Source organism: Mobula birostris, chromosome 26 (genome assembly GCF_030028105.1).
Source record: "Mobula birostris isolate sMobBir1 chromosome 26, sMobBir1.hap1, whole genome shotgun sequence".
Lineage (NCBI taxonomy): Eukaryota > Metazoa > Chordata > Chondrichthyes > Myliobatiformes > Myliobatidae > Mobula > Mobula birostris.
Window position 1 is genome coordinate 27834516 of NC_092395.1, and position 23906 is coordinate 27858421.

Consider the following 23906-nt stretch of genomic DNA (forward strand, 5'->3'; position numbering starts at 1 on the left):
TTTGAAACTCATTTTGAAAATTGCCATCCCTAGTAAATGTTTCCAACCATCTGCTTTTATCATCTGAGGTAATTGATTTACAAATACGTACCATGGGGTTGACCTGTCCTATGCTGCCACCTACTGTCCATGATCACATTTGAGTGTTTACCCTGCTCAATTAAAAAAGACAGGAGAAGAGGGAGTGGGGGTGTAATTCAGGCTGTCGATTTGAGGATGAGTGGATTAGAGTGAGGCAGAGAAGGACAAGTATTAATGGAATGCTGTGCTCTTGACAATTTTTCAGGGCAAGACATTGAATGAGATACATACAATGAATGCTAGAGATACAGCAGATGCTGGAAATCTTGAGCAACATAAGCAAAATGCAGGAGGAACTCGGCAAGTCAGGCAACATCTACGGACGGGAATGTACAATCAACGTTTCAGGTTGAGATGATTCATCGACTGGGAAGGAAAGGGGCAGAAGCCAGAATAAGATACGGGGGGAGAAAGGAGAATGAGTGCTTATGCTTCCCATCCTGCCCATGGCCTCCAACCTGATGGCAATAATATCAATTTCTCTTAACGTTCCTCAGTCCCTCCTCTTTCTTCATCACCCATTCTGGTTATTCTCTCAAATTTTCTCTTCTCGCCTGTCCATCTCTTCTGTCCGGTTCCTCTTCTCCCATGGGCTACAGTCATTATTAGATTCCTCCTTCAGCCATTAGCTCTTCCACCTTTCACTTCCCAGCTTCTTACTTTATCCTCCTCCACCACCCACCCACCTACCTCTTCACCTATCACCTGCCAGCTTGTACTCCTTCCCCTACCCTTACTTTCCTATTCTGGCTTCCTTCCTTCCTTCCTTCCTTCCCTTCCTTCCTTCCCAGTACCTGTGAAGTGAACTTGGCCCGAAATGTTAATTACTTATTCCCCTGCACAGATGCTGCCTGACTTGCTGAGTTCCTCCAGCATTCAGTGTGTGTTAAACAAGATACACTGCCACACCGTGAAAGGGGCCAAGGTGGTTCAACTTGGGCAATGTTCCCTTCAAGCAGCATCACCAAAACATACCAACAGAAGCAGGGGCAGGCTTTGAGCCTCCTCTACAGTTTAACAACATCATGGTTGATCCTTTATCTCAAAAATGTCCTGCCTGAGAGCCCTTGATTCCTTTTATGTCCAGAAATCAGTCCCTGACACAGACTCTGCTTGTCATTCACTTCTGTCTGGCAACCATCGAAAGCTCACTCATGCCATTCAGCAGGCCAGGTAGCGAGAAAAAGTTAATGTTTCAGGCGCATTTCGATCAGTGTTTACCTGATTCGTTAACCAGGTTTCTCTCTGCAGCTATGCTGCCTGATCTGACAAGAACATATTTCCAGCATTTCTACCCCCTCCCTAATGGTAGCAATGAGAAGAGGACATGTCCTAATTTATGGGGGTCCTTAATGATGGATGCCCCTTTTTTGAAGCATCACTCTTTCAAGATGTCCAGGGTGCTGGGGAGGCTAGTGTCCATAAATAAAGCTGGCCCAGTTTACAACTTTTTGCAGCTTATTTCAACCCTGTGCAGTGGACACCCCACTCCCATACGGTGATGCAGCCAGTTAGAGTGCTGTCTGTGGCATATCTGTAGAAATTTGCAAGTGTCTTTGGTGACATGCCGAATCTCCTCAAACTCCTGATGAAATATAGCCGCTGTTGTGCCTTGTTTGTAACTGCATCAATATGTTTGGTCCAGGATAGATCCTAAGAGATGCTGACACCCAGGAACTTGAAACTGCTCACTCTTTCCACTTCTGATCCCTCAATGAGGACTGGTGGGGGTTCCCTCAACTTAGGCTTCCACGATAATTTCCTTGGTCTTAATAAAGTTGAGTGCAAGGTTCTTTCTGTGAGATCACTCAACCAGCTGATCTATCTTACTCCTGTACACCATCTGAAATTCTGCCAACAATATTTGTGTTACTGGCAAATTTACAGATGGTATTTGAGCAATGCCTAGAAAAACAGTTACGGGTGTAGAGAGAGCAGAGCAGAGGGCTAAGCATGCATCCTTGATGTATGCCAGTGTTGATTGTCAGCGGGGAGGAGATGTTATTTCCAATCCACACAGATTGTGCTGCCCCAATGAGGAAGGCAGACAGAGATACATAGGCCCAGGTTTTGGAGCTTTTTGATTAGAACTGAAGGTACAATTGTGATAAACGTTGAGCTGTGGTCAGTAAACAGCAGCCTGGCATAAGTATTACTATTGTCCAGCTGAACCAAGGCTAAGTGGAGAGCCAATGAGATTGCATCCACTGTACACCTATTGTGGCGATAGGCAAATTACAATGGGTCCAGGTCCTTGTGACTCTAGCCATGACCAACCTCTCAAAGCATTTCATCACTGTAGACGTGAGTGCCACTGAGTGATGGCCATTGAGGCAGTTCACTCTGCTCTAACCTCAATCGGATTTGTCTTCCACAGGTTGTACCTGGACTTCATGTATAATTCTGGATCACTGGTCTTGAATACCACAGATCAAGCCTTCAGCAGGCTATGAATCTCCTGGTTCATTCACAGTGTTTGATTTGGTTATGTCCGGTATGTTCTTGAAGGCACGCACCCATCCACACATGTTTTGATGAAATCAGTGACAATTGTGACGTATACATTCAGACCCATAGAAGGATCCCTAAATATTGCTGAGTCCATTGACTCAAAGCAGTCCTATATGTGCTCCTCCATCTATCTTGACTATACCTTCTTGGTCCTCATCATGGTGCTGCAGTGTTTGGTCTCTGCCTTTATGCTGAGAGTAGAAGTACAGCCAGGTGATCAGGCTTTCCAAAGTGTAGGCATGGGATAGCATGGTAGCCGTTCTTGATGGTGGTATAACAGTGGTCAGGTGTGTTGACAGGTGATGTGTTGGTGGTAGTTGTTCAGAGACTTCTTCAAGCTGGCATGGTTGAGATCCCCAAGATGATAGGGAAGGCATCAGGGAGTGCAGGTTCATACCTGCTGATCACGGAGATTTGCTCCTCCAGTGCACATGTGATGCTAACCTAAGGTGGAAAATACTCTGCTAGAAGGATGATGGCAGAAAATTCCTGCAGCAGATGAAAAAGGAAAACATTTGACCACTAGATGTTCCAGGTTGGGTCAACAGGACTGAGACAGAACCACCACATCTCTGCACTACAATGACTCAATTTTAAAGCATACTCCACCTCCTCTGCCTTTAAAGGACTGAGATGTCCTGTTTTTATTGTAAAATGTGAAGCCATCGAGCTGCAGCTCTGCATCCGAAATGGTACGTGTTAGCCATGTTTCGGTGAAGCAAAGTACACAGCAGTCCCTGATGTTCCTCTGATACTGCAATCTTGCTTGAGACTTTACATTTGTCAGAAGGATAGTTGGGAATGTGAGGAGTCTAAAGCATTTCCAACCTACTTACAGCCCAGCACGTTTCTCTTGCTTTCTTTTTCTCAAAGGGAAACAGCACTTACAACCCGAGTCTGCAGTCCGGGATCCGTCAATTTTAAGTATCGATAGACTTCTCGAATGCCTTAAAATGAGAGAGTGAGAGAAAGAGAGCGAGAGAGAGAGAGAGAGAGAGAGAGAGAGAGAGATCACAGGCAGCAAGAGACTGAATGAATGAAAAGCCATTACTAGTTTGTTAAATCTGCGTTTAAATATGTCTGCATAAATCTTATGCTCCAGACAGAATAGCATGTGACTGACTGATAGATTATTTAACTGTATAAGAAACAAATTTGAAGAACCTCCTATGCTTTAAGAGGCAATATCACTAAGAAGTTTTGTGAATGTGTGAGTGTTTGAGACAGTGTGTATCCATCTTTTATTTGCCTTCATTTTTTAAGTTGTGTTAATTTTTTTTACTGTGGAAATTAATAGTTTATTGTCAGTTTTCCATTGTTTGCAAAAATTGCAAAGAAAAGATCTTACAACCATGGATTTTATTTTGTTAATGATTAATGTATATTTAAATTGGGAATTTGAAACTGGTATTTTGGGAGATCAGAACAAAGGTTGTTTCTCTAACAAGAATTGTATTCCCAGAAGGTTAAAAAGACGTTGCTCAAGACTTTATCATGGACCGATTTTGAGTGTTGGGTTTCCTTTGGAAAACTTGTTTTTGATGTACTCCAAGTGTTTGTCTTGTAAAATGCAAATGAGTGTTCAGATTACAAAATAGCATTTCGGCATTTTACTGACATCATCATCACTAATCCCCCAGCATCTTAAACAGAGCTCAATCTGTCCAGCCTCCATTGGATGGAGGAACTTAAAATGGTTAGGTCAGTCAGCTCCGTCTCTCTGGACACCGGTACTACAAGGAAGAGATATTCAGATAAAACAAATTAACGATCCCACTTTTTTGGTGGAGAACCTGATGAAGACAGGAGAGCCCCACAAGTGTGAGATGATGGCCTCAAGGGGCTGTTTTTGCCAAAACGAAAAGTGGGGGAGGTGAAGACCCTGAGGAAGTGAGAAAAGGACAGAGAGCACGGGAAGAAGGGAAACCATGGATGCCGCATCAACATTTTTTGTGCACAGATTCTCAGTGGATGAAGATGGGAAGCGGAAGACGGGGTGGCAACATGTTAATCAATGGAAGTAGTTTGTGCAGATCCAGGAACGTAAATTCCATGGGACATTAGCTGTTGGGGATGTCAAGCAGACTCCTCAGTCAGCCAGTAAGCCTCACACTGAAGACTGGGACATGATGGTTAAATTGGAAACAATGTCAAGGAAACAAAGGATAATGATGGGAATGAGAGGGAAAAGCCTCGCAGGATATATGAGGTGGAATTGGGAGTTTTAGGGGAAACTATTCAATGATATGCAGATATGAAAGCTGAGCAGAAATGCTATTGTTGCTGTTTTTTTTCTGCAAGTAGGGCGTTGGGATTTGATGTTATCGTCACTCTGCTTTTCAGAATTTAATGTTACTGCACTGTTTTTTTCTGTGAGGGAGGGGGCTAGGGACTTGATGTTATCGTTGCTGTTTTTTTTAGAGGGAGGGGCTTTGGGGTTTGCAAGTTCTGTTTCTTTTTCGTGTCGTTGGGGTGAAGGTTGATGGCCTTTCTTCTCAGCAGGTCCCATGTTTTTTGTATTTCATGGCTATCTGGAGAAGACGAATATCAGAGTTGTATTGTACATTCATACTTTCACAATAAAGGAAACTTTGAATGTTTGAAGTTATTTTTAATCTTATAGATTCTAGGAATAGAAGTGAGTAAAATCATGTGAGGGTTTAATAACTTTTGGAAGATTGAGTTTTGTAGTAACTTTTCCATAATTTCATAGTGGTACTGGACACCCAGACTAAAGAGTGAATCAAATTCACTCGTGCTGCTTGAAAAGCCACAGGCCCAGTTCAATGCAGAAATGAGTAAACCTTGCAGAACAACGAGCTGAATGAGCTATTCCCTCACCTCTGGCCCCGATACCCTGACCTTTTCAATCTGGCCCGGTACCTAAATCGTCCAAAGCTCAGGTTGTTCCTCGCTCTTGGATCCAAGTCCTGCTGCTTCAATACGCTCTCAGGCCTAAGTCCTGCCGCCTCGATTTGGCCCATACCCGACTTTCCAATTCGTCCAGGTGCTTAAATCAATCAAACCTCAGGTCTTTCCTAGGTATTAGTCCCAAGCTCCGCCTCAACTCTGTTTCACCTCCGTTTGCCTCACCTTGGTTTTGCTGCATTGAATTGCCCCCCGAATTGTCCACTTCAGCAATGGCCATATATTGGCTCATTCCCTGGACCCGGCCACCTCACTTCAGCCTGTACACTGCAAGCCACAACGGTCCTGCACCTTCAAAACTTCAGTTCACACCGCAAAAATGCCAGGTTGTACAGGTGGTTCAAGAGCTCAACTCCAGCAGGGAAGCTGCAGCCTATTGTTTGCAGTAATCGTTTACCAGGAAGAGTGTGATTAATAAAGTACACAGTTGTTTTCTTTGTCACCAGAAAGTAGTCGCAGAGCTTCACCAGTGCCACCTTAAACCAGAATGTAGATGGGATAAAAGATGGATGATAATAACGTGTACCAGGAACACGGGGGATTTGAATGGAACACATAGTTAAATAAAATGCGCCAAGGAGGAAATCCCAAATACTGCAGAAATGGGACAAGTTGACATAAAGACCCATCCTGAAGGAATGATAGATATGCACAAGTTCATCAGGAATAACTGGAAGAAGGCCATGGGACAATTCCTTTACTGTTGCTGGGTCAAACTTCTAAAAATCCCTCCCTAACAACATTATGCACATACTCACACCTCAAGGACTGCAGCAGTTCAAAAAGGAGGCTCACTGCCACTTTCTCAAGGGCAGCAAGTGACAGCCGTTAAACGCTGGTTCACCCTGCAATGTTCACATCCCTTGAATCAACATATAAAAAGAAAGAGGTCTGGGAGATTCCAAAGGTAAAGGGATGTCACGCCACCAAGACTACATGATACATTTACTTTGGTGTTTAAGGCTCTTTGAATAAAGAATATAACAGTCCCCAATATTATAAGGAGTCACCTTCTCTGATATTGTACAAGGATGTATTTGGGTACAGTATTGGAATGTCATTCAAGGAAGTGATCTTGAAAGGACCCAGTAAGTGTGCTGTATGGATGAATGGGACCTGAAAAGAATACTGTTAGATCTTTTTATATGGAGGCTACAGAATAAAATACCAACTGCAAGAAGATGAACTGAAGATGTGATAAAGCCATTGGCTTCTGGTAAGATGGCAGTATGTTTGGTCACCTTGGCTTCTGCAGGCTTGGGGGTCGACATGCCTGATCAATTTTGTTGATTTTTTCCGTGGGAGGAGGGATTTGGTCAACGTGCCTGATCTGTTTTGTTATTTTTTGTGTGGGAGGAGGGTTTTGGGGGTCGAGTGCCTGATCAGTTTTGTTTTTTTTTGTGTGGGAGGAGGGATTTGGGGGTCGATGTGCCTCATCTGTTTTTGATCTTTTTTTTGCATTAAGATAGGATTTGGGGGTTGGTGATTGTGCTGCCTTACTTTTCTTTCTTGGTTTCATGGCTACCAGGAGTTGAAGAATTTCAGAGTTGTATCCTTTGAAAATAAACTGAACTTTTGAACCTTTGAATAGTGAGCAGAACACCTTCCAGAATTGAACAAAAGCCAAAGTGAAAACACCCAGTAAATGGATTTGAGAAGGATGACAGGACTGGCCGAGAAGAGAACTGTATGAAAGAAAGATTGTTGAAGACATCAGGAGTGACAATTCCAGAGACTAACCATTGCAGACGAGAGGTAAACTACATATAGGGATTGAGGGAGCCCCTCATTGTTAATTTAGATACTTTGCAAGTGTGCAGGTAATAGCTCAGTTTAGCAATGAAAGGAAATGCATTAGTGATTGTTAAAATGGTGCATGTTAAATAACCAACATACAAAATGATCAATAAATAGTTTGGAAACAGAATTCAGTTAACTGTGATTATTGCATGCATCGGAGAGGGATAGAGAGAGAGACACAACATTTTGCATAGAATCGCACCTTCACTTCTTACCTGCCCATCACCTCTCTCTGGTGCTCCACCCTTTCCCTTTCTTCCATGGTCTTCTACCCTGTCCAATCAGATTACCCCTTCTCCAGCCCCTTATCTCTTCCATCTATCAGATTCCCAGATTCCCAGCTTCCCACCTTCTTAAACAGACTCCTTCCCCCTTCCTTTCCAGTCCTGATGAAGCGCCCTGGCCCAAGACGTTGACTGTATATTCCCATCCATAGATGCTGCCTGGCCTGCTGAGCTCCTCCAGCACATTGTGTGTATTCTGCATGGACCTTGTACAGACCAGAACCATTGAATGGCCTCTTCTGATGGATTTGGATTTCTGTAAGTCCTTGACTTAGCGCAGAAACAGTTAATTGGAGTTGAAGTACACATTAATCTGGCTAATATGAAACAAAAGGCAACCGCCCAGATGAATGGACGTAAATGCAGACTCAGATACGTTGCGGAAGTGTGAGCCTATTCTTAATTTTTTATCTGTGAATCACACTCCAGCAAACAGTGGCATTCAGCATTTGTTTATTAATCCTTTGGTTTGAACAATACAGTGCCGTAGGCAGCCCGGAGCCAAACTTCTTCAATGCCAGTTACAATTGTCATCAAAGTTAACCTGGGAGCCCTTCCACTGCCCACAGACTCCTTTGAATATAAATCCTGTCAGTTAGAATTAAAGATGGGAGAGGGATACAGCATAAGAAATGGGAAGGATAATTGAGAGGGTATGTGAAGATTCTATATCCAGTACATGGAGGACTGAGAGACTTGTACGTAACAACGTAACAGTATTGCTATCTAAAGAAATATTGTAAGTACATGCAATAGACAAAGAACTGATACAGAATATAAATCTCATAACTGTTTTCCACTTCACCATGGTAGCACAGCAGTTAGAACATTGCTATTACAGCTCGTGGCAGTGGAGTTCAGAGCTCAATTCCGCCGTCATCTCTAAGGAGTCTGTACGTTCTCCCTGTGGAATGCGCGGGATTTCCCCAGATGCTTCAGTTTCCTCCCACAGTCCTAAAGGCGCACCGGTTAGTAGGTTAATTAGTCTTTATGAATTGTCCCGCGGTTAAGCTGAGGTTAAGTCGGGGGCTGCTGGAAGGGCCTGTTCCGTGCTGTGTGTCAACAAATAATAAAAATTAGACTTTGCAAGCCAAATGGAAAATTCGTCTGTTAGAGGATCAAACTTGTTAATACATCTACCACTGTTCCCAGATCAGGGGTTGAACTAGCAGCTGAGATATTACGTATTGTACTTAACTGTCTTTGGTTAATAACTTTTGGTTAACTATTGTTATTTGGGGGATCTTCATGTGAAGAACTGTAGCTGTTCTAGACAACTCACCAGCACTTTCCTGAGAGCACATAGGGACAGGGAGTAATTGTTGGCCTTCCCAACTTTGTCACACCCCAGCATTGAGTAAAAACTGAGTTAAAATCCTTTATTTTACATTCATTAATTAACATTTGTTAGTTAATATTTGATGGTTAATATTTTTGGATTAACATCAATAGTTAATATTTATGTGGTTTGAACCCAGTGATTAACATCTTTTGATTAATATTTTGCTTATTTCTTTATGTTTGCCATCTTTAAAGTAGAATGAGAAGTAGAATGACTTGAAACATGAACAATTTTCTCTCATACCTAAGGAATTGCCACATGGCCAAATGCAACAGAGGAAATCCTCAGTCTAGTTATGAAAGCATTATGCGCACACACGACACCCACTGGAATCCTGTTATCCCAGTCCTTGCATATCACACACACTGGCTGCTGTTGGAAATGGAATTCTGTTTCCCAAGTTTTTGCCCTGCTTGTGACAGAATTACTGACCATCTCTTGCAAATTGTCCAATCAGTAACCTGAGGCCAAATAAGGGCACCTTGATCTATACTTTGCCAACTTGCCAACTTGCACTGCCCAGACCAATCATGTTGATGTTTTGAATTCTTTTTGTTTGGCTTGTTTGGAATGAAGGTTTGAGAGGAACTGTTTCTATTGGTATAGTTCAACTTCAGATAAATTATAAATCATGATCCTGGGATTTGTTCCTGATTCCTCATGATTACATATAAATCAAGGGAAAAAACCTCAAGTGCAAAGTTAGCCCTTGGCTTTCCACAACTCTGATTGAAGCAGGAATATTATCGAAGCTGAAGGCTTTGCTCTCCGGGTACTCCAGACTAATCCCACTTCCCTCTTCTCTCCCACTTTACTGAATCATCCCCAGATTAATCCTATACCCCCTTCTCTCTGACATCCCTGCATAATCCCAAACTAATCCCATGGGACCCCATTATGCCACACCTCTATACCAAACATAAATTAACAATATTTACCCCCTCCTCTCAAACCACTAATTTAATTCCAAATGAGTCTCACTGCCCATGTGTTGGGTTGAGCGTTTTTTTTTAAAAACAGACAAATGCTAAGGAAACAGAAAAAAATATGGCACCCGATGCACCTCAAGCCGTGAAAAGGAACAACAACAGCTACACAAGACACTAAGAAGACAGAGTGTGTATCACAAGTATCAGAAAAAGAGGATTCCACTGGACGTATTGATACTGATGAGGGTTTTCTCTCTGACTTCATGCAGATCATGGTGTCTTCACACGATATTCTGACATCCTGGAGAACAGATCAATATTTAAATGTGAATAATTTTCACTAGTCAATATCTGGTTTTACTTTGCTCTGTTCACTCATGCCCAACTTAGAAGGGTCTCTCCCAACCACATTTGCACTGGGCTTGTGTGTGACTCCACTACTAAACAACTAGGGCTAGAGAACCAACATTACACCTTCATGCCAATCATCTCCTAGGATAAAATAACAAATATTTCCCATCAGTCAATACTCCTTATTCTCTATTCTTTACAACACTTTACAACCAATGTACTCTTCTACTATCCATTTCCAAATCACATGTTCTCTTCTTCCCATCAGTTAATCCCATTATTTTCCTGCTGCATATCACATTTTTCTTGATCACTCGTTCCCAGTTTTCCAATTAATTTCCCAATTTTTTCTACCAGAACAAAAGGTCAGCATAGCGCAATCTGTGCCAATTATGGTACCAATCTAAACTAATCCCATCTTCCTGCATATGGTCAATATCCATCTATCCATTCTGTTCATTTGTCTTGTCTAACTGCCCCTTACATGAATAAACTCTTCTTGGGCCTTTACACAACGTCTCTTACAAATTCCAATCATATCTGCTTCTGGCAGCTCCCTAGCAGCACATTCAAGGCACCTATCAATCCAGATGTAAAAACATGTGCTTTGCAAATCTCTAACATCCCCCTCGCTTATCTTAAGCCTGCACTCTTTAGTATTTGACATATCCACCCGGATAAAAGACTGTATCTACCCTCTGCATGTCTTTTATACTTTTTCATCCTTCTATCAGATGTCAGAGTCCACAAGATGTCCCGATGCACAGCAGTGTGTTAAGAGCCAGCCTCAGTTGAAAACCCTTTCAGAACGTCACCCAGAGATTATGCTGGGTTGTTCCTCCCGATCACTCTGCAGGCAAAGTGTGCAGTTCACTGCGGCATAGATCCCGGCCAGAGCATGATGCCCTCACTGAGAGATAAACTCTCGTCACTTCAGGACAGAGGTGGAAAAGCAGCCATGTGGTAGGTTCTGAGCATTACTCAGTAGACCCCAGAAAGAATGATGACAGGGAGAGAGGTCAAGGGTGATTTAGTATAAATAGAGGAGAGGTGTATGAAGTCAAATACATCATCAGTGACTCCAGACAGAGATGGATCTTGATTATGGATATGGTTAGTTACTTGGGATTACAGGTCAGAGTCATCATCATTGACACACAGAGGAGGTTCTGGATCATGGTTATGTACAGTCACGCGGCTGAAAGACGACATCAGGTTATAGTCAGCGGGGTGAGATAGGTTGGTGAATGAACGAGAGTGTGTACCATGATCAGGTGTGGTATGGTGGTGGGGGTTATAGGGTCAGGTTTATGGTCAATGATTGAGGGGGGGATGTGGGGTTGAGGTATAGGGTCAGGATTATGGAGTGGGAGCTGGTGAGTTTGTGTTACAAAGAGTGATCAGGGAGGAGGGGATTATCACCAGGAAGAAAGCCTCTGTTTCAGCACAAACTTACCTCCAGTTCCAACATCTGGCTTCTTGTTCTTTCAGCTTCAGGTCCATGGATGCTTCTTTCTGCCGCATGGCTAGGATAACATCAGAAACATGATTTACATAAGCACCTTCTCCATTCTTCTCCTCCTCTCGGTCAGCCTCAAAGCCCATGGCTGGTGTCTTCCCCGATAATTCTTCCTTTCAAATATTCCCCTGATATTCCCCACCTAGCTCTCCTAAGGGTACTTTGCATTGGCCAATTGCTCCGATATTCCCCACCTAGCTCTCCTAAGGGTACTTTGCATTGGCCAGTTAGCTGACATGATGAACTAATTAACGTGTGATGTGGAAAGAAACTGTAGCATCTGGAAGAAAACCCAGAGGGTCACTAGGAGAACATGCGGCCCGCACACAGCTAGCACTGGAGATCGGGCTCGAACCCAGGTTGCCAGAGATATGGAGGAACAGCACTAGCAGCTGCACTGGTGAAATGGGTCTAAGTACTTGGTGTGTGTGCGGTAGGTTGTGTCTAACAACCTTTTTATGGAAGCTTCCTGGAAAAGTTGAAGAAGGAAAGGTGGTGAACCTTATCTACGCAGACTTTAGCAAAACCTCTTACAAAGTCCCATACGCGAGGCTGGTCATGAAGGTTCAGTCATGTGGCATCCAGGATGAAGATGTAAAACTTAGATTGAACATTGGCTTAGCGAGAAACCAGAGAGTGGTACTGGATGGTTGCCTCTCTGACTGGAGGTAAGTGACTGTTGGTGGAGTGCCGCAGGGATCGGTGCTGGGTCTGTTGTTGTTTGTCATCTATATTAATGATTTGTATGATAATGTAGAAAACTAGATCAGCAAATTTATGGATTCCAGCAAGATTAGAGGTGTAGTGGACAGCAAAGAAGGCTATCAAAGCTTGCAGTGGATCTGGACCAGTTGGAAAAATGGGATGAAACATTGCAGGTGGAATTTAATGTAGACAAGTGTGAGGTGTTGCACTTTGGCAGGACAAACTAGGTTGGGACATACACAGTAAACAGTAGGGCGTTGAGGAGGGCTATAGAGCAGAGGGATCTGGGAATGTAGATCCATAAATCCTTGAAAGTGATGTCACAGATACGGTAGATTGGGTCATAAAGAGAGCTTTAGGCAAATTGGCCTTCATAAATCAGAGCACTGAGTACAGGAGTTGAGATGTTATGTTGAAGTTGGTATAAGCAGTGAGACTGGGTGAGACTAGAACTAAAGGTCATGGATTAAGGGTGAAAAGTGAAATGTTTAAGAGAAACCTGAGGGGGATCTTCCTCATCCAAAATGTGGTGAGAGTGTGGAATGAGATGCTAGCAGAAGAGGTGGATGTGGGTTCAATTACAGTATTTAAGAGTAGTACATGGATGGGAGGGGTATGGGGGGGCCTATGCTCAGAAAGTGAGTATTGTTGGGACTAGGCAAAATAACAGTTTGGCATGAACTAGACGGGTGAAAGGGCGTCTTTCTGTACTGTAGCACTCTGTGACTCACTTTGATCAGTGAGCCTTGATGAATATGTCGGAGAATTCAAAATGGGGCAGACCACTAAGAAAATACAGACACCATTAAATTCAGCCAGGAATTTTGGATTTTCCCAGTCAGTATAGAAAGAGTGAAATTTGCTTTCGCGAGGGAATTGGGGTTCATTTGGAGTGAGCTTTAAGCTGAAGCTGAGGAGATTCAGGAAGGTAGGAGAGATAGAAGGATGCAGTGATGGGTGGGGTGGAAGAAGGCTCATGTGTAGCATAATCGTCAATGGGGAGTAAATGGGCTGAAGGGCCTTTTTACCCGTACAGCATGCTGATGCAAGTTATGTGTAGGTAAATGCGTGTGAGTTCAAATGGTAGGTACAGAATCTTTCGGCTCCTTACCTGCCAATTGGTCGTTTAGTAAATCCACCATTTTTTGCAAGAGGTTGACGTTCTCCTGTTTATATACAAACAAGTTATTAGTTACAGTATGGCAACTTTCACCCAGGGCCTGTGGTTGACCAGGACAGGAATGGCCAGGATCTCCTTCGCTGTGGGGCAGGATGGCCCAGAGCATTTGTAAGTATAGCACAGGCATGGCCTAGTCCCTCTGGAGGCAACCTAGGATCTACATTAGTGTGGGACAGGAAACTCCCAGTCCTAGCTCTGTGGGATAGGAGTAGGCACTCTGTGTTAGTTTAGGCTAGTGAATCTACCTCGTTATGATCTTGCACCTTATTGTCTACCTGCACTGCACCTTTGCTGCAGATTGTTGCACTTTATTCTGTATTCCGCTATTGTTTTACCTTGTTTTATCTCAATGTGCTGTGTAATGATTTAATCTGTATGATCAGTGTGCAAGACAAGCTCTTCACTGCACCACGTGACAATAATAAACTCATTCTGAATGCAGTTCCAAAGATTGGAGATTTGAGAATCAGCCAAATGGAATAAAGATGCGGGGTTTTACACTTGCAGAGGGCAAACAAAGTAAGGTAATTCAGATGAAAGTTGGGATACAAAGCAGTACTAGGGAAAGATCATGGGATGGTATCTACAAATCTCTTAATGTGGGGGCATGGGAACACATGGATAGAGTGATTAAGAAGGCTTGTGGGATACTTGCCATAGTTAGTTGGGATATGGTGAGCAGGAAGATGATGACATGAGTTAGACCATATCTAAAGCACTGTGTACAGCCCTGGAAGCAGGCTCAGTGGAGAGCAGGTGAGATTTACAAGGATGCTGAGGACTGAGAGGTTCACTGTGCTGTGGTTGGTTCCTTTGGAATGAAGAAAACTGAGGGGACATTTAATAGAAGTCAGCAAAATAATAGGAGGCCAATACATGATGAACAGGAAGGAGCTTTGTTGCTTAGCAGGGAAGTGGATAACTGACGGGTGATGATTAGACAATGGGTGTTACGGGTGGAAAGCTGGCAGGGTATTTCCTCAAATAAGAGTCAGGACTCTGGGAACTCATAAACACAGGAGATTCTGCCGACGCTGGATATCCAAAGCAACACACATAATGCTAGTAGATCTTAGCAAGTCAGGCGGCGTCAATGGAGGAAAACAAGCAGTCAATATTTTGGGCTCTTCATCAGGAATCTGGGAACTTTCTCCCTGAAAAGCCTATTGAGGAAAGTGTGTGCTCGAGCACATGAAAGGCTGTATCCCTTAAAGGGACAGACTGAGAAATGGGGAACTGAATGGTCCCTCTTTTTGGCCAGTGTGGATGTAATGCTCCGAATGAATTCTTACAATATCATATGTAACTAGTGTGAGGCCAGAGGCTGCTAATGTTAAACAGTCACTCAAAATCCGGCTGGGAATTCTGTGGAAACTTGTGTCCCCTGAAAGTAGTAGGGAAGGGTTGAGGTAAAGAAAAGAGGTGGCTTGAAGTTGAATAAAGACACATGGGGGAGAGGAACAGAAAGAGATGGCAATGTCAGTCAGTTCAGTTTTCATTTATTGTCATTTAGAAATGCATGCATTAAAAAATGATACAACGTTGCTCCAGAATGATATCACAAGAAAACACAGGACAAACCAAGACTAAAACTGACAAAATCACATAATTATAACATATAGTTACAACAGTACAAACAATACCATAATTTGATAAAGAGCAGACCATAGGCAGGGTAAAAAAAAAGTCTCAAAGTCCTGATAGACTCATCATCTCACGCAGGCGGCAGAAGGGAGGAACTCTCCCCGCCATGAACCTCCAAGCGCCGCTAACTCGCCGATGCAGCACCATTGGAAGCACCCGACCGCAGCAAACTCTGAGTCCACCTGCAAACTTCGAGCTCCGACCAGCCCCTCCGACTCAGCCTCTCCAAGCAGCATCCTCTGCCGAGTGCTTCAACCTTGCCCCGGCCGCCAAGCAACAAGCAAAGCCAAGGACTCGGGGCCTTCTCCTTTGGAGATTCTGGACCACACATTAGCAGCAGCAGTGAAGCAGGGATTTCAAAAGTTTCACCAGATGTTCCTCCGTACTCTCACGTCCATCTCCATCAAATCAGGATTGTGCACGGCACCCTCCTTGACAAATAACAGACATCACCACCGGACTGGCCGCTGCGAGCTGCGTCGCGCTGCCATCTTATTTGCACTAAGCATGAAGCAGAGTTGCTCGTTACTGAGTACTTGTTTGAAGATAGTTGTTCATCTGCGATCAACTCATTAGGAAGAGCCCGTCGGGGCTGCTGGGATAAGGGTCACAGGTTAGCTAATTACTGTTGCCAAGAAGAAGCAGGAAGTTTTCAGAGTAGGCGTCAAACCATGAACAAGGATGCAGCAACATTAGACACTGGCATTGATCCCTCACCCTCCAGGGGTGAGCAAAGGATGAAAGATCCGGTTTCACTGACAGACTCAAGAGGCGACAATTAGTCACTGGCTTTTTATTCTATTAATAAATATGACCTTCCCTGTGGGGAGCAGATACAGAAAGAGCCAAGGTTTGTCACACTGAGACCCCAGACCATTTTGACCACCACCATACAGTTAAAGTGTCAGCTTTGAGTATGATGAAAGTAGGTTCAAACCCCTCTCCAGATACTTGAGTAAATAATGCCAAGCCGATGAGAATGTCTGCTTTTGCTACATACTGTCAGGGAAGAGGACAGGAAGTTGCCAGCACCCAAAAAAATTTCAACTGGTCAGTATTGCACATAAATAAAGAAATATCATGCAGGAGCTCCCAACCTTTCGTTATGCCATTAACCAATACAGTACCATTAAGCAAGGGATCCATAGACCCGTGATAGGGGAAGCCATCCTACAACACCATATATTCCTATCACTCAGTAATAAGCAGCGTGATGCCGCAGTGGGTAGTGCAGATGCCCCAGAGCTTCAGGAACCTCTGATGCTGTCAGTGTGGAATTTTCATGTCCTCCCGTGAGTGTGTGGGTTTTCCCTGTGTACTCCTGTTTCCTCCCCCATCCTAAAGACACGCTGGCTGTCAATGCATATTACCCCCCTAACAGAGGTAGGTGGGTGGTAGGGGAATCCAGGGTCTGTTAGACAGTATATGAGGGAGAATAGGCGGAAAGACAATAAGTGGTGGAATGGGATTGCTCTGGGGGCAATCCCATAGGCTCACTGGGCAAATGGCCTCCTTTCTTATCGTAAGGAATATGAGGGACTTGTAAGATCTTTGATCTCAGCAACAATATCTCTTAATTTCCCAAACATCCAAACACCTCCAACAAACTCAATAACTGAATCTCCATAAACCGCTCAGTTCAGAATTCCAAAGGCTCGCCGTACTGTTTAGTCATGAGCTGTTGGCCACTTACTTTGAGAACATGATTCACTCCATGGTTCTACTGCCACGATCAGGGGAGCAAAACTTAATATTCCATCTGGGTAGCCTCCAACCTGACGGCATGAACGTAGATTCCTCTAACTTCCAGCAATTTCTCTCCCTCTCCCTTCTCTCTTGTTTCATTCCACAGTCTGGCTCCCCTCTTACCACTTCTCTTCTCTGCACCTGCCTATCACCTTCCTCTGCTGCCACACCTCCTTTCCTTTCTCCCATGGACAACTTTCCTCTCCTATCAGATTCCTTCTTTTTCAGACCTTTACCTTTTCCACCTATCACCTCCAAGCTTCTCACATTTCCCACCCACCCACCTTCCCATCCCATCACCTGAACTAATCTATCACCTTCTAGCCTCTACTCCTTCCCCACCCCCATCTTTGTATTCCAGCTTCTATCCACTTCCTTTCCAGTGCTGATGAAAGGTCTTGGCCAAAATGTTGAATGTTTATTCCTCTCCATGGATGCTACAGGACCTGTTGTGTTCCTCCAGCATTATGTGCATGTTTCTATAGAAATACATGTCCTTTGTCTTATAATAGTCAAGGAAGCAATTGAGAAAAGCTCCAAGGGAGTTAAAGCAATAAAACCCTAAGCCAAATCAAGTATGGGAAGGAAGTTGTATCTAATAAAGTTATTGGGGCTTGCTTCTTCCCATTGTGTTCCACAGCCTCTCTGGGGCCGTCTGCTGTTTGTACAGATTCCATTTTTAAGTATTGTGATTTGTGTGTGCGTGTGAGCATCGGCTCAGTGGCAGGCAGAGCAGGATATGGGCTGATAGGTGTTTGGGGCACTGTGGCTAGGTATGCAGTCACTTGTTCTTTGTTGTGTATTTTAGACTTAATTGAAGAGGGCATGGTGAAAATATCTGCAGAGATACAAAAAAATGCACGTGTTATTGAGAGTGAGGAGGAAGCTCTATTCTGCAGATGGCTAGGACATCTGGCGGAAAATGGCAAATGGAATTTAATCCTGAGAAGTGCAAGGCAATTTGTCTGTAGCAGTACAAAAATTGACAGATAAAAAGTACTTAAATATGGAAATATGGCGGATTTCTGAGTACACATACACAGATTCTTAAAGATGACATTGCTGGTAAATAGCAAACAAGAGAAAATCTGCAGATGCTGGAAATCAAAGTAATACATATAAAATGCTTTAGGTACTCAGCAGGCCAGACAACATCTATGGAAAAGAGGAAACAGTTGACGTTTCGGTCCTGATGAAGGGTCTCAGCCCAAAATGTCACCTGTTTACTCTTTTCCATAGGTGCTGCCTGTCCTGCTGAGTTCCTCCAGCACTTTGTATGTGTCACTGGTAAATAAGGTGGCTTAGAAGTCATACTAGATAATTTTCTTTATTAAATGAGATATTAAATATAAGAACAGAGAGAATATGCTAGAATTTTATGCAATGCTTGCTTGAACATTACTTGAATACTGTGTAAATTTAAGGCGATTAGTTACAGGAAAGGTGTGTTAACATGGAAAATTTGTGAGAATGTCACCAAGATTGCAAAAGTTTTAACCCAGAGGGAATGATTCAGTAAGGTGGAATTGTTTCCTTTGGAAGCAGGCAAGGCTGATGGGAGTCTTAAATTTCTATTCTTTTGCACCATTTATTTATTTATTGTAACATATTAAATTTTATGTATTGCATTGTATGGCTTCCACAAAACAATTTTCATGATATACTCTGAGTGGCCGTTGTATCTAGACATCTGCTCACTGATGCAATTATCTAATCAGCCAATCATGTGGCAGTAACTCAGTGCGTAAAGGCATACAGACATGGTCAAGAATTTCAGTTGCTGTTGGGAATGGGAAGAGATTTGATCATAGTGACTTTGACTGTGGATTGGTACCAGGCGGGGTGTTCGGATTATCTCAGAAATTGCTAATCTCCTGAGATTTTCACACACAATTTTCTCGAGAGTTTACAGAGAATAGTGCAAAAATCAAAAACCATCCAGTGAGTGGTAGTTCGGTGGGTGCAAGTGGCTTATAATGATAAATATATCTGTGGGTGCCCAGGGTTCGTTCCTAGGGAAGGGTGGGAAATATCCTAACACCAAGAAATTTTGTGACACCGTGAAATTAAGACACCTTGCCATGGGATAAAACACACACATACACTCACCTGGCAGGAAGATTCAAAGGATGTGGCAGTTCTTCTGTTAAACGGGTAATATCTGTTAAACGGCGGATACAGTTCTCCCTCTTTCCATTTCTCCCTACTCTCCTTCAATTGTTGATCAAACATGCACTTTTGAAGCTTAATTTTGAGATCAGTGTTGTTTCTCTTCAAGCTGAAATATTCTGTTTATAAAATGATGTTTGGAGTTACGAAACATGTGGAAACAGCATTAACATTTGCTACCTGCTATTTTCATATTCAGCAGTTACAGTACAGAGTTTGTTATGGGAATGGTCAGGCAGAACACTTTAGGAGCACAGTCTGCCAGAGCTTTCGGGAACAGCGTAGTGCACCAATGCATTATGGAAGCATGCTGAGTTGCTACATAGTAGGATTACCACCACTAGTAGATGGAAAGGAATGTGAACACTGCACTACAGTGTGCTCTGATATGTCTGCCATCCAGTGTGATCTAATGACTTTTCATGTGGAAGTAGAAAGTAGAAAGTATATCAAAGATTTCTAGGACTACTGGATAGACTGAGGTTATTCGCTCTTTGAATTTGCTCAACATCATCAAAGTCCTAGAGTAATGCAGCATGAAAGTAGGCCCTTCAGCTCAACTTATCCATACCGACTAAGATGTCCATCTAAGCTAATCGTATTTGTCCACATTTTGCTCATTTTCCCCTCAGTGTTTCCTATGCATGTACCTTTTAAATGTAGCTGTACCTGCCTACACCGCTTCCTCCAGTAACTCATACCATTTCAGACCCTTTTGCATGAAGAAGTTGCTTCTCAGGTCCCTTTTAAACCCTCCTTCATGCCCTCTACTTTTATATTCCCTGTATTCAAAAGACTTATCAATGCCGCTCATGATGTTATATAACTTTGGAAGATCACTCCTCAATCTCCTGCACTCCTACACTCTGACGAAAGTCAGAGTGCCAAAAGCCTTCTTCACCATAGTCTACCTGTAGCACCACTTTCAGTGAACTCTGTACTGCTGTGACACAACACATGAATGGCATGCTAGTCATTACGGGGACCGATTATCTCGCTGGCCACCCTTTCACTCTTAATATAGTTGCAGAATCTCTTGGGATTTTTATTTAACCCTTCCTGCTAGATCTATCTCGAGCCCCCATTTTGCCCTCCTGTTTTCTCTCTTAAGTGTACTCTTACACTTCTTATACCTTTTGAGCGATTCGCTTGATCCTGACTGCTCAAATCTGATGTATGCTTTTTTTTTTCTGACCAGTGACTCAATATCCCTCATTAAGCAAGGTTTCCCAGATCTGCCAGACTTGTCATTCTCCCTAAGCAGTGCATGCTGTCTCTGAACACTTGATACCCTGCTTATAAACACTTCCCGCATGCCACACAGTCTCATCCAATCAACTTCTGCAAGTTCCTGCCTAATGGCTCCAAGAAGGGCCCTGCCCAAATTTAAGACCTTAACTTGTGGACTGGTCTTGTATACCTCCATAATTATATTTATTGGTCACTAGGTGCTTCCTCACTGGCACGCCAGTCACTAGACCTACTGTGTTCCCTAAGAGAAGGTCTAGTGTTACATCCTCTCTAGCAGGACCCACTGTTTGATTGAGGAAGCTTTCTTAAATACTGTACTTCTAACAAATTCCACACCATCCAAGCCTTTTGCACGATGGGTAATTATCTAATGTAATTTTAAATCTCCCACTAATTCTACCCTGTCAATGAGATCATGGTTGATCTCAACCTAGTTTCCTGCTGAGCTAAATCTTAAGCTCCTGGTCTTACTAATCTTCATCTTAAAATTTGTTGGGAAGAATCTCATATTCCCATGACAAGAAGTTTCCTTACATTACACATGGATGGAGCAGATGTTAATTACAGTGACTTACGTTCAAAATAGCGGTTGAGTGGTAAATTCAAATAATCCGTGTAATTCTATAAATCAAAAGGAAAGAGAGTTATTATTATTCAGCACAAAATAATTTTTCTGAATAAATATGTGAATAAATTTCACGACATATGCCGGTGGTATTAAACGTGGTTCTGATTAATCAAAGTTCGCACTTTATTGTCTATTCACAAACAACAATGAAACTTTGTTGACCCTGCCTCAACAACTTAGAACATAAATTATACTGTTCTCTTTGTATCAATACTCACTCAGACCACTTCTCCAATTTATAATACTGAAATAGGGTATCTCCACTGGCCAGATGATTGATCCTCCTCCCATCTCCTGGCACGGGGGCTTCTCCTTGTGATGGTGGGTCTCTGGAGAGAGTTGCCGCTATCTGGTATCTGAAAACCTCTGCGTTTATATTCAATCCTTACCAGTTGTTGCATTTCAGTGTTATTGGCAATGGGTTAACTGACTGACCTTTATCACCTTCTCATTGGCTCCGGTCCAAGCCAGTATCCATTAATTGACCTTCTTCCACAAGTGACAACTGACAACTGGTAATTTACGGCTCTTTGTTTAAAGTCAGTCACTAAACCAGCAACCAGCTTGAATCACTCAGAGCAGACCCAGACCCCAACAGTCACAAGCCTGCATGCTATATCCAGCCAAAGAACACCTTTTGGAAACAGAAATGGATTTGGAAATGATCTCTGTTCCAGCAGATTACCAAGAATATCATCGGGTCCACTTTGAAACAGTAATCAAGCCAAGCAATTTCAGTCCACAAAATGGAGGTCACAGAGCCGCTTCACAGAACGGCAGCCTCCATTCCTTCGACCTCATGGCAAGATCAAAGACAATGGTTTGTCTGTTTCCACAGTCCTTGACCCAATCAAGTTTGATGTTTCCTTCCAGATTTTAATTCCTCCACGGGCACCAAAATTAAAACCTTTATCAAAATATAGTACCTCAATGCACTACAACACCCCCAGTTTTTGCACTGGGATCAACAGATTAAACTCTGCTTTCAAATCTCTGGAATGGAGCTCGAATATATGATCGTAATGTCTTCTGCTGCCAATCCCCAAGCCTCCTTTTCTCTCCTTTCTTACAACATTCCTTAGAGCCTCAGTCTTTGACTAAATCTTTGGCCACATTTTCATGTGTCCCGATACCAGTGTTGGTGTAATAACACTCCAGAGTTGATAGTTGGGAAATTCCTGACTCCAAGCCAAGAGAGATAGGTCAGGGGTAGCAATGGAGGGAGATTCAATTCTAGCTAGTGAGCTGGGTAAGGATCTGACAGGAAAGAATTTGCATGGCTTCGGAGAGAAGGTAAATAAGGGGATTTGGTTTAGAGTTATTTATGTGAAACTGCTATAGACTTCATAGCCTCCTTAAGTACATTCTGCTGTATTGTTGATGCAAAAGGCATGATACTACACAGTTACAGAATTACTGAGTCATAGACATCAATAGCTACAAATAAGACCATTTGGCTATTCTTCTCCACATTATCCAACCCAATCCCACTTCCCAAGTTTCAGTCTGTAAACCTGAAGGGCTTCTTGCATGCTTATCCCATCCTAATTTAAACATGTTCAATGTTTCTACCACTATCATCTTTTCGGATCAAGAGTTCCAAGCTTTTGACACATTCTGGGTAAAAGAAAGCTTCTCCCCATCTCCCCTCTAATTAACACTTGTTGATTTAAGTCCTCTGGTAATTCACAGTGCAAAGGAAACTTGTTCCTACCTATTCACACTCTCCAGATCCTTCATAATTTTATGCACCTCATGAATCAAAAAATACTTGCCTTCTGTGAAATCCATCTTTTAATAGTCTTGTTCATAATTTTCAGTTGTTCTGTGAGATTGCCATTCTTGAAATTGCAGCTTGTCAGATTTTTCGTCAGGCTTTTGACGGCACCTTTCTGGCTTTGGACTTCCCTGATCAACTGAACAGACTGGTTCTGACTGGTCTCAAGGTGAGATTGGTGGCTGCTGTAGGTGTTTCCATAGGTCATGAAAAGAACAAGCCCCAAAATTATCAGCATCTGGATGAGGCTGGTGAACAGGAGACAGTACCTGAAATGGGAACTGCAGTTGTTGGGTTTTATTGTGTTGTAGTCCTTTGTGTTATAGCCCAGTTTCTTCTTTGGGCGGCTGTTGTGGTCCATGGCTGGAGCTCACAAACTGCTAAGTTCCTCCAGAAAATATTCTAAAATACTGAAGAACAGGATGGGTGGGGTGATCTGCTGATGGACAGCTGCGAATTACATGTGAATGCAATCAAACATCCACCACTCAAGATGATTGGTCTTTCAGTCCAGTCTACTGTCAGACCGTTTCCTGCAAGTCATGTATTCCAGGGACCAGAAATAAACAAGCATTCTCTCCCAGCACAGCACAGGAAGTGCCCTCATTCATAATCCCTGACGAGTGTTTAGTTTAGCTCCAAGGTGCGGAGTGGGTCCCCTGACACTGGGAGGAAGCAACAACATTCCTGAAGGAAGCAGACTTTGTCCAAACAAAAGGGAACAAGAAAGAGCAGTATGAGAGAGGATGCTGCTTATACCAAACAATATATCATTAAGACAAGAGATTCTACGGAAGCTAGAAACCTAGAATAACACATACAAAATGCTGGACACACTCAGCAATTCAGGCAGCATCTATGGAGGGGAAAGAACAGACAATGTTATGGGCTGAAACCCTTTGTTAGACTGGGAAGGAATAAAATGGTGAGGAGGGGAAAGGGGGAGGTGAGTGGGATGAGGAATGAAATTGGGTGAGGATAGGTGGAAGAGGTAAAGGGCTTAAGAAGAAGGAACCTAATAGGAGAGGACAGTGGACAACTGAAGAACAGGACAGGATGGT

At 43.0% G+C, this 23906-nt stretch overlaps 1 protein-coding gene across 1 annotated transcript; it reads right to left on the minus strand.

The window, feature by feature from the left end:
- Positions 1-8040: 8040 nt before the first annotated feature.
- LOC140188370 (uncharacterized) lies at positions 8041-23260 on the minus strand. Its single transcript, XM_072244583.1, has 6 exons — positions 22844-23260; positions 21016-21061; positions 19130-19308; positions 13562-13616; positions 11683-11752; positions 8041-10176 (listed from the first exon to the last, which is right to left on the minus strand). The coding sequence occupies exons 1-6, from the start codon at positions 23204-23206 to the stop codon at positions 10146-10148; spliced, it is 744 nt and encodes a 247-aa protein (XP_072100684.1). The 5' UTR covers positions 23207-23260; the 3' UTR covers positions 8041-10145.
- Positions 23261-23906: the final 646 nt, after the last annotated feature.